Source organism: Macaca fascicularis, chromosome 11, assembly GCF_037993035.2.
Source record: "Macaca fascicularis isolate 582-1 chromosome 11, T2T-MFA8v1.1".
Lineage (NCBI taxonomy): Eukaryota > Metazoa > Chordata > Mammalia > Primates > Cercopithecidae > Macaca > Macaca fascicularis.
In genome coordinates this window covers 55,666,129-55,677,765 of record NC_088385.1, presented here as the reverse complement: position 1 = coordinate 55,677,765, position 11,637 = coordinate 55,666,129, and the positions used below count along the sequence as shown (strand labels likewise).

Genomic DNA, 11,637 nt, shown 5'->3' with positions numbered 1-11,637 from the left:
GAACATTATCTGAGGGCGGAGGATGAGGGGAGGTAAAGGGCAGAAACCTTCAGAAAGCCTGGGAGAAGAGGCAGCCAGCTAATGGCAACACCTGGATAATGCCCTTTCCACCCTGAAGTTTCCCTCAGGCCATTACCCATCCCAGGAAGTGAATGGAGCTTAGGATAGGGGTGGAGAGCAGGTGTAGGCCTTGGCCCCAGAGCCACGAGGTTTGACTGGAGGAACACTGGCTAGGCTGTATTCTCAAAACAATATCCACTCTCCTACTGCCTATAGTGGGCACTGGAAATCTCACTCTTACAGATCTGTCCCTTTGGGTCTGTGGAAGGCTTTCAGGCATCCTTTATCACAGGGAAACTATCCCTGGGTGGGGCAGCAATGACTATGAATTAAGAGTAAAGCTCAGGCTGGGGCACAGTGGTTCATGCCTGTAATCCCAGCACTTTGGGATTTGAGGCAGGTGGATCACCTAAGGTCAGGAGTTTACGACAAGCCTGGCCAACATAGCGACACCCCATCTCTACTAAAAATACAAAAATTAGCTGGGCATGGTGGCAGGCACCTGTAATCCCAGCTACTCGGAAGGCTGAGGTAGGAGAATCGCTTGAACCTGGGAGGCAGAGGTTGCAGTGAGCCAAGATCACGCCACTGCACTCCAGCCTGGGTGACAGAGCAAGACTCTGCATATATATATAAAAAAAAGTAAAGCTCAGGTGAAACAAGGCCCAGGTCATGCTCCAGAGACACTGGGCTTGACAAGGGAAAGGGACTACTCTCAATTTTGCCCAAAGTTGGTCTTCCTTCAATCACAAATCCCCTGGAATCCTTATTTGGACAGTCTTGATTCCTGGACAATCAGTGGTTTATTTAAGCTGTGGACAGCCCATAGTTCCCTCTAGTAGAGAGCCTCCCCAAAATTCAGGGGCCCCACCGGACAGGGCTGTTAAGAAGTTATGAAGCTCAGCTGGGCGCGGTGGCTCATGCTTGTAATCCCAGCACTTTGGGAGGCTGAGGTGGGTGGATCACCTAAGGTCAGGAGTTCGAGACCAGCCTGACCAATATAGTGAAACCCTGTCTCTACTGAAAATACAAAAATTAGCCAGGCATGGTGATGCGTGCCTGTAGTCTCAGCTACTCAGGAGGCTGAGACAGGAGAATTGCTTGAACCCGGGAGGCAGAGGTTGCAGTGAGCTGAGATTGAGCCACTGCACTCCAGCCTGGGTAACAGAGTGAGACTCCATCTCAAAAAAAAAAAAAAAAAAAAAAAAAGTTATGTAGTTCATCTCAACCTTAGATTGTCCTCCAGCTTCTAATCCCAAAATCCTGGGTCCAGTCTGAACTTTAACCAGGTGACACAATTAGTGCGTCAGTTTCAGTGGGTGTTAACATGGAACTGGACCTGTGCCTGATTCATCCAGGAAGCTGAGCCTAGGCCACAGAACAAACACCCCTAAGCAGCTCCTGCTAGGCATGGGTGAGAGGCTGTCTGGCCAAACAGTGAGTGTGTTTGCTTTGTCTTCTTCCTCTCTCCCATCCCCACTTGCCAGAGTCCCTCATTTCTCTCTACCCATCACTGGGTCAGGTGCTGTGTGTTTTTTTCTGGACGACTCTAGAAAGCTTTCTTTCTTTTCTTTCTTTCTTTCTCTCTCTCTCTGTCTCTCTTTTTGGTGGCGAAGGTGATTCTTGAAGAAGAGAAGGCTTTAAAGCGGGCACTGGCCAGGCAGGCATGGTGACTCACATCTATAATCCCAGCACTTTGGGAGGCCAAGGCGGGCGGATTACCTGAGGTCGGGAGCTTGAGACCAGCCTGACCAACATGGAGAAACCCCGTCTCTACCAAAAATACAAAAATTAGCAGGGCATCGAGGTGGGTGCCTGTAATCCCAGCTCCTCAGGAGGCTGAGGCAGGAGAATTGCTTCAACCAGGGAGGTGGAGGTTGCAGTGAGCTGAGATCGCGCCATTGCACTCCAGCCTGGGCAACAAGAGCGATACTCCATCTCAAAATGAATGAATAAATAAACACACAAATAAAAATAAAAATAAAAGAGGTACAGCAGGAGCTGATATTGGGAAGGGAAATAAGGGGAAGCAAGAACTAGTTTGGATGGGAGTTAGAAAAAACAAAAAAGTCAGACATCAGGCCAGATGCTGTGGCTCATGTCTGTAGTCCCAGCACTTTGGGAGGCTGAGACAGGCGGATTGCTTGAGCCCAGAGATTCAAGACCAGCCTGGGCAACATGGTGAGACCCCTGTCTCTACTTAAAACAAAAGATGTAAGGAAAAAAAAAAGAAAAAAAAAATCTCAGAGAAGCTCTGGGCCACCTCCCCCACCCCCCACTCCTCCAACACACACACGCACCTGTCTATAGTCTAAGCAGGTCCTGCTCTTCTAACCCACCCGGGACAGTCCCTGCAACTCCAGCCTGACCTCACTTCCTGCTTCCATAGCTAGTTTTTTTTTTGACACTTATTGGTAGACACTCCAGATCATTTCATTTTGCTTCCAGTATCCTTTCCTCTTCCTAATACAAATGCAGAACAACGTGGGAATCCCCTTTCTGGGGGAAGCAAAGGTGCAGCTTTAAGAGAAAGGGAAGGGAGGAAGGGGGCGCTGACTCAGATCCTCAGATCCATTGGCTGCTGGAGGGAATCCCACCTCAGGGATTGGGCGTAACAGAGTCCGCCTCCTCTTGTGATTGGCTCAACCAGAGAAATAAAAGGCGGCTGTGCCGGCCTCCTCCACAGTTGGAGAGAGGCAGGGAATCCGGCTGGGTTGGTGTGCTGAGACGCACCTGGCGCAACCCTCCCTTCTGAATCGAAATTCAAGTCCCGCGGACACTGCAACCATGAAAGAGAGACGGGCCCCCCAGCCAGTCGTGGCCAGATGTAAGCTCGTTCTGGTCGGGGACGTGCAGTGTGGGAAGACCGCGATGTTACAAGTGTTAGCGAAGGATTGCTATCCGGAGGTGAGCTGCCCGCCCGCCCGCTGGCCGGCTTTTCTCCCTGCCAGCCCGACTTGGGGTAGATTTCCACCTGCCCAGGAGACGTGGCTCCCCCAGCCCCAGCCCATCCTCAGCCGCTTTCTGAGGCTTTCCCATCCTCCGCTGCTTTTTGGCTGGAGGACTGCCCTGCCTTAGCTTCCCCTGAGACCTGTTCCACTTCTGCCGCCCCGCTGGCTCCTCCTCACCTCTTCACCCAAAGGCCCCATCAGATCCCCTCCACCTTCCTGCGTCCCTGGAGTCTGCTCTCAGGAGAGGGCACTGGAGGCATTTGAGAGTCTGGGGTTTCTTCTTGACGTAATCCCTGCCTATCCGCTCACCTGCTCCTCAAAGGCTCTCTGCCAGTGCCTCCAGGCAGGCTTCTGCAGCCCTCTGTTCACCATGCTGGAGGGGTTTGAGAGGAGATGAGCTAGGAATGGCTTTGGCCTGTGGCTCTCTCAAATTGGGAAACACAAATCTGGGGATGGGAAGAATCTGTGTGTGTGTTTGTGTGTCCCTAATCGTCTAGGATATGAGGGGATTACCCCTGGTGCGGTGGTGGTGGTGGGGGGTGTCATTCACATTTCTCACTGCCACAGAGCAAAGTGCCCGGTCCCCCACATTCCCTTCCCTCCTGACCCAGGCATCTCCTCTGGTTTCTTGTCTCCTGTGACTTTACTGTCTCTCTGGTGAGTGCGTGTGTAGCCAGCACTAACCAGGGGATCTGAGGGTAGGGGGGCCCGGGGTGAATGTTTCCTCTCTTTTCACAGACCTATGTGCCCACCGTGTTCGAAAATTACACAGCCTGTTTGGAGACAGAGGAACAGAGGGTGGAGCTTAGTCTCTGGGATACCTCAGGTAAGAATTCGGCTCCAAATGCTCCTTTCCCACCCCCACTGGTCTGCTGTGTAGCTGCTGTCTTCTAGAAGTTGTTTTCCCCTTTGGTGGGGAGAAGTGAAAGAAGAGAATCTGAAGACTCCTTAGTTGTGGGGAAGGGTGACAGTTGGTCGACTCAGTTGCATGGTCCAAGGGTGCAGAGTAGGTGAAGGCCAGGAGCTACTCTCTTCTCTGCGTCTAGTTCCACCCTTTAGAGGGCTGGGATGGTGAGGTGAAGGGATCCATGAATATTCCTGGGGTGGGAGGGCAGTAAAACAGGACTTCTCCTTTTCCTTCCCTGCCACCCAACGTGTGGGGGCGCGCGCGCGCGCACACACACACACACACACACACACACACACACACACACACACACTTTTTACTTCCCCAGAGCAAAGCCAAATAAGAGGCAAGAGGCAGTGCTGCTGGAGGCAGTGTGGTTGGGGCGGGGAGACAAGTCTGCTTTGGGGAAAGATTGCTCAGACTCAGTTTCGTCTCCTGCATTCCATCTTGGGCCACTGCTGTCCTCCTGCCGCAGCTCAGCCCCACTCGTCACACCGCTGCAGCTCGGGGATGAAGCGATGCATCATCGATGTTTTGGAGGGTGGGGGAGATGGCTTGATATAGGGCATAGTCAGTTGTGAATAGTGGCCGGCAGGGCAGAGGGGAGGTTGGCTCTGCCTGTTTTCCCTCTACTGGGGTGAGGTAGAAGATGCCCTGTCTCTCTAGAATGTAGAAACAATGTTTTTCCAGCCTCTCAGCCCCAAGCCCTTAGTGCTAGGCTATCCTCTGCCTTAATTCTGACCCCTTCCCATTATCTTTTTACCCCGTATCATTTTCAAAAGACTGGCTCAGAGTCATAATAAAGGAGTAAAAGCCGGGAATAGGAGAAAGAAAATAAAATCCGCCCCTCCCCAAAAATGCATATTCAGGCTGAGTTTTAAAAGGGACCATAAATCACTGGGTGTTTCCTGCTACATAATAAATATGCTGTCCTGCTCCTCCAACAGTTGTTGTTCCCATGCTCCAGTTCTGAGGTCTGAAAAGATTGGGGCTAGGGGATGGTTAGACAGACAATGAGCCTTTCCTCCCCAAACAAAAATTCCCCAACCTGGTGTGCTTTTCCCCTGTTGCAGTTTCAGGGCTTGGGAGGCAGGGTTCTGGTTCTCCTGGGCTGTGCTACGCTGGCTAGATCGGACTAGAATGCAGTTTGACTGCATGATGTATAATTTTTTGGTTTTTCATCTGCTGTACCCTCCCACCTTCCAATCTTCCCAGAATCTTACTGCAGCTCATGTCTTTTCACTACCACCGCCCAAACCCCCTCCCCCCCTCCTCCCTCCTTCCACAGTCAGAATGCGCCCTCAAATCCCAAACCAGATCATGGAAAATCAGCAAGTATCTATTCCCTGTGTCACACCTCCAACCCCCAATTTCCGAAAGGATAAAGGCTGTCAGTTATTCTCAAACTCACTCTTTCAGATTAGGTTCCCATAAGGAAGGAGGAAGTGGCCATGGTGTGTGGGATAGGGTTTCCCAATGTTGGGGTCAGGGTTGACCCTGTTCCCATTATTCACTTGCTGGTCTTAAGGGAGGGGGATTGCTTGGAGCCAAAATGGAGGCCTCCTCCCCTCCCCCTTCCCCAATGCTGCAGTGCTTCCGCTCCTCAGTGCTGCAGTGGTAAGACCCCACCTCAGAAAGGGATGGGGGAGGCTTGCTAAAGGAGCAGGCAGCTATCCCAACTCCCCAGTATTCCTTTTTTTTAATGATCAACATCCCCCCACCAGCTTGGATTCCCCCCAGTTTCCATGGCGATTGCGGTGCAGGGAGAGGGGCTGCTTGCTATTCTGAGCACGGATTGTCTGGGTTCCAAATCCGCTACTGCTCCTTCCCCAGGGTGGAGGGGAAGGCTCAGCCCCTAGCATTCTCCCATATGGGACCACCTGGGTCTGCATTGCCTGTTTCCCCTCCAACGAAGGACTCTTGCTCTAGCCTCTAAATCCCCAGCCATCGGTGCTGCTGTCTTTGAGACTGCCTTTCTGAGATGTGGGGGGGTCAGGGGGTACAGCTTTCCTTTTGCCCTTTTCAGTGTAAGCCGATCTGGGTGGGTGGAGAAGTGGGGCACTGAACCCTTGATTCTTTCCCTCCCCTGCTAGCCTCCTAAAGTTCTGACCCCATGGCAAAGCAGCAGCCAGGTTACGTAACAGGCAGGTTTGTCTCTTCACTGGGGAGACCCTGGAGCAGAGGGGAGTGAAATTGGGCAGCAGGCAGGCTCTAGAAGAGAGGAACCCTGAAATAAGCACTGTCTCTCTGCAGGGCTGGAAGCATCTTCTGGGACTCAGAAAACTAGTAGATGTCCAATTAGGCTGCTGTAGGAGACCCGGACAGGGCCAAATTATACTCCACCCACTTTATTTTGCCTTCTTTCCCTTTTTCTGGACCAAGGGGGATGATATTCTTGCATGACCTTCTGGCAGACAGTCAGGTCCCAAGCTTCCAGCCATAGCACATTCCCCCTGGGAGATGGGTGGATCCTCAGGGATCGTGGGTGGTATTCCCAGGGCTTTAGGGCTTAGGCCTATTGGGGAAGGAAAGCACCGTGGCTCACCATCAACTCTTTCTGGCCTACACCAGGATCTCCCTACTACGATAATGTCCGTCCACTCTGCTACAGCGACTCGGACGCAGTATTACTATGTTTTGACATCAGCCGTCCAGAGACAGTGGACAGCGCACTCAAGAAGGTAAGACTAGATCAACTCTCCAATCTCTAACTCAGCATGAGGACCAAGAAGGAATCGTAGGGACCTTGTCAGGAATGCCCTCTTGTATAACATCAAGAAACGGAAGCCCAGGAAGGAAGAGATTTGCCCAAGGCCACACCATTAGCTACAGCTCTGGGACTGGAACTTGGGTCTGCTTACCCCGCTGCCTCCCACCCTTTTTGTTATCCCATGCTGCCTTGCCAGAGGCCCCACAGGGGAGGGTGGTGTTGAAGACTCAGGAAGCAGAGGACAGAGAGTCAGAGAACCTTTAAGTGATATGGTATGAGGGTCAGGCATGGGATCTTTGGAGGCAGCTTCTATAGACCCTGGTCCCAGTCCCACTGAGAATGGGCAAGCTAGGCAGGTCTGAGCTGAGCTGCTGGTATGAAATGCTTTGGTCTGGGCAGATCCGCCAATGCTGAGGAGTCCTAGGAAACCTTGTGTATCTAGTAGAGTATAGAAGATGCTGGGATCACCTTCTTCCCTTGGGAAGAGACTGGTTGGCTTCCCCCTGGCATTCTGGACTTGTGAGGCCCTTTGGGGTGAGGGGGCAGATCCATGCTCTGTATGCTTGGCAGAGAGTGGGAGGAGAATTGCCCTTGTGCTCTCTCTGGTGACTGGGCCATAGACTGGGGGAACAGGCTCCTGGGTCAGCACTCTGGTGGCCCCAAAGGCCTCATGGGCAGGAAGATGATGTAATTAGTGCAGTGGCGATGCTGTGACTCATAGGGAGGACTGGGCTGGTGATAAGCGAGGTGATGTGTGTAATGTTGCCAGCCAAGCTTCTCCTGGTATCCGTCTACCACTAACTCTCCTCCCTTCCTCCTTCTCCTTCCCTTCTTCCTGCTCGACCCCTCAGTGGAGGACAGAAATCCTAGATTATTGTCCCAGTACCCGCGTTTTGCTCATTGGCTGCAAGACAGACCTGCGAACAGACCTGAGTACTCTGATGGAGCTGTCCCACCAGAAGCAGGCGCCCATCTCCTATGAGCAGGTATGTGCATGTGCAAATGCGTGTTGTAGGTTGAAGTGAGGAAGGCTAGAGGCAGACAGCTTGAAATATGGCCCTGGCTCAAACTCTTCCACTATGGCAAGAGACAACTGCTGTAATAATTAGCAAATGAGTCACCTGGAGAGAGGTGGTGGGTACCTGCTTACCCAGATGTATGCTGTCAGTTAGCAGGCGAGTTATTCCTGTGTGTGCCCACATTTCTAAGACTGTATTCTGACCACCTGCATTAGAATCATTAGAGGTGTTCATTAGAATTTCACACACACACAAAAAGAGACCCTGTCTCAAAAAAAAAAAAAAAAAAAGGACGAGGGGCACTGTGCACGGTGGCTCACGCCTGTAATCCCAGCACTTTGGGAGGCCGAGGCCGATGGATCACTTGAGCTCAGGAATTCAGGACTAGCCTGGCCAACATGGCAAAACCCTGTCTCTACTAAAAATACCAAAATTAGCAGGTTGTGGTGGCATGCACCTGTAATCCCAGCTACTCGGGAGGCCGAGGCAGGAGAATTGCTTGAACGTGGGAGATGGAGGTTGCAGTTAGCTGAGAATGTGCCACTGCACTCCAGCCTGGGTGACGGAATGAAAGACTCTGTCTCAAGGAAAAAAAAAAAAGAGCCAGATGTGGTATCTCACGCCTGTAATCCCAGCACTTTGGGAGACCGAGGCAGGTGAATCACTTGAGGTCAGGAGTTCAAGACCAGCCTGGTCAACATGGTGAAACCCCGTCTCTACAAAAAATACAAAAAATTAGCCAGGGATGGTGGTGCACACTTGTAACAGAGTGAGACTCTGTTTCAAGAAAAAAAAGAAGTGATCTGCCTAGGCTGGAGTGCAGTCACATAATAGTTGTTTATACAGCCTTGGCCTCCCGGACTCAAGTGATCCTCCCTCCTGTCTCCCTAGTAGCTGGGACTATAGGTACGGGCCCCATACCTAGCTAATCTTTAACATTTTTTGTAGAGACAAGGTCTCATTATGTTTCCCAGGTTGTTCTTGAACTCCTGACATCAAGTGATTCTCCCACCTTGGCCTCCCAAAGTGCTGGGATTACAGGTGTGAGTCACCACACCTGGCCTGGAATCTGCATTTTTGATAAGACCCCTGGATAATTTCTTATGTGCATGAGAGCATAGGGTTGGGGGACGGAGTTTCGCTCTTGTCACCCAGGCTGGAGTGCAGTGGTGCGATCTCAGCTCACTGCAACCTTTGCCTCCTGGGTTCAAGCGATTCTCCTGCCTCAGCCTCCCAAGTAGCTGGGATTACAGGTGTCTGCCAACACACCCGGCTAATTTTTGTTATTTTTAGTAGAGATGGGGTTTCACCATGTTGGCCAGGCTGGTCTCGAACTCCTGACCTCAGGTGATCCACCTGCCTTGGCCTCCACTGCACCTGACCTGGGGAGCTCTTAAGAATACTAATGCTGGCTGGGTGTGGTGGCTCACGCCTATAATCCCAGCACTTTGGGAGGCTGAGGCGGGTGGATAACAAGGTCAGGAGATCGAGACCATCCTGTTTAACATGGTGAAACCCTGTCTCTACCAAAAATACAAAAAATTAGCCGGGCGTGTTGGCGGGCGCCTGTAGTCCTGGCTACTCAGGAGGCTGAGACGTGAGAATGGCATGAACCCAGGAGGTGGAGCTTGTAGTGAGCTGAGATTGTGCCACTGCACTTCAGCCTGGGCACAGAGCAAGACTCTGTCTCAAAAAAGAAAAAAGAAAAAGAATACTAATGCCTTGGCTCTATACCCAGAATTTTTTTTTCCTTTTCCTTTTTTTTTTTTTTTTTCTCCCAGAGACAGGGTCTTACTCTGTCACCCAGAATGAAGTACAGTGGTATGATCCGAGCTCACTGCAGGGTAGAACTCCTGGTCTCAAGGGATCCTCCCTAGTATTTGAGACTATAGTTTTGTGCCCACTTCCAGCGAATGTTTAAACATTTTAAAAAAGTTTTTATTATTTTATTATTTTATTATTTTTATTTTTGAGATTTATTTTTGTAACCCCAAAGTGCTGGGATTACGGGTATGAGCCACCGCGCCTGGCCGCCTAGGCTGGTCTTGAACTCCTGGCCTCCTCAAGTGATCCTCCTACCACAGCCTCCTGAGTAGTTGGGATTAGAGGCACTAGCCACTGCCCCAGCTATCCCCAGGGATTCTGATTTAGTTTGGCATCAATATAGTTTCAAGAGTATTCCAGGTGATTTATAATGTGCAGTCACACATCGTCTTAAGAAAAAGAGGCATCATCAGACAGGGTGTATGCCAAAAAAAAAAAAAAAAAGTCAAGACAATCGAATAATCGGCAGAGGGTGGTATTTGGAGATTGGCAGCTGAGTCCCCTCTGGAGTGGCCCTGGGGAGTGACACACAAGAGGCAGCGTCTCAGAGCCATTGTGGCCCACTGCATTAATGCCCTCACCCCCTCCTGCAGGGCTGTGCAATAGCCAAGCAGCTGGGTGCAGAAATCTACCTGGAAGGTTCGGCTTTCACCTCAGAAAAGAGCATCCACAGCATCTTTCGGATGGCTTCCATGGTGTGTCTGAACAAGCCTAGCCCACTACCCCAGAAGAGCCCTGTCCGAAGCCTCTCCAAACGACTGCTCCACCTCCCCAGTCGCTCTGAACTCATCTCTTCTACCTTCAAGAAGGAAAAGGCCAAAAGCTGTTCCATTATGTGAAGTGGAAATTGGAGGGGGGAGACAACCCCCTACTTCCTCCCTTGGGGTGCAGAGGCACGGGGAGAGGGAGGATGAGACAATTTAGGACACTGGACATGAGTTTTTCAGATGGCCACGGTGAGGGCTTGGAAGGAGACAGGAATGGGGCGAGGAAGGAGCCAGGCCCGGCATGAGGACCTGATGCTGAGATAGAACCATCATACCCCAAGCTAGGCACTAGGTTGTGGAGGGGGCGGCTACCCCAGTGCCCCCCGGCTCCAGAGGAAGGAAAGCTGTGGGGGACGGGGGGCATGCTGGCCTCCTGGGCTTGGAGGCCTATAGCAGCCTCACCTTCAGCATCATGCCTCTTCCACACAGCGTTTCCATGCAGGCCAGGGGATGGGAGGGGTCCCAGAGCCCTTCCCTTCCCCTCTAAGGAGGCAGCAGTTGAACAGAGTGGGGAAGCCGAGTGGCAGCTCCCTTGGGGGTTTAGCCCAGGTGCTTCGTAAATGCAATCGGAAGTGCAGGAGCTGGTCAGAGCCAATGAGAAGGAAACCTCATCTTTGCATAGCCCATGCCTCATGGAGAGGTGACATCATACATTCACATGCTTCTCACCTAAGTCCCCAGGGTCCAAGGGAGAAGCCCCAGACCCCCTTCTCTTGCAGAGTGTGGGGGTGGTGGTGCTGCAGGGGCAGGGCTGGGTGGGGGTCACCAGACTTTTTCTGCCCTTAGGGCAGTACAGCTGGCATTTGTTTTATAGACTCTTGTCTTTGGAATTGGGGGGAGGGGGGAGTGTTTCAATCTGTTATATGTTCTGTGTTTAATGAAGAAAATCTATTTATTAATGAAAAATATAATACATATAAAGAGTTTGGCTCTGCATTTTTTTCTGTTTTCTTTAGTTGTTACAATCGGTATTTTTTTGTGTGTGTCTTTTTTTTTTTTTTTTTTTTCTCCTTTTCGTGGAGCACGGGGTCTCCCTATATCGCTCAGGCAGGTCTCGAACTCCTGGGCTCAAGCTATTCTCACATCTCTGCCTCCCTAAGAGCTGGGATTACGGGCATGAGCCACTGTGCTGAGCCCTTTGATTGATGATAATGAGAGAAAAGCTGTCCTGGGGCCCTTTCTGTGGGTTGCAGAAGGGCTGCCTCTACCATTCCCCAGCTCCTCCAAGAAGGAGCTTCTCTCCTCCCCCATCCCCCTACCCCAGCCCCGCCCAAGACCTGCTAAACCAAGGAAGGGTTCCTTAGCCCTAGAGCAGGGGTACAGGGGTTCTCAACCCTGGAACTATTGACATTTTGAACTGGATAATGCTTTGTTGTGAGGGACTGTCCTATGCAGCCCA

The 11,637-nt window shown here is 51.4% G+C and overlaps 1 protein-coding gene across 1 annotated transcript; it reads left to right on the top strand.

The window, feature by feature from the left end:
• Positions 1-2,742: 2,742 nt before the first annotated feature.
• RND1 (Rho family GTPase 1) lies at positions 2,743-11,159 on the top strand. Its single transcript, XM_045365164.3, has 5 exons — positions 2,743-2,967; positions 3,750-3,837; positions 6,490-6,599; positions 7,480-7,614; positions 10,065-11,159. Exons 1-5 carry the CDS (start codon positions 2,848-2,850, stop codon positions 10,308-10,310), a joined length of 699 nt encoding a protein of 232 aa, XP_045221099.1. The 5' UTR covers positions 2,743-2,847; the 3' UTR covers positions 10,311-11,159.
• The last annotated feature ends 478 nt before the right edge of the window (positions 11,160-11,637 follow it).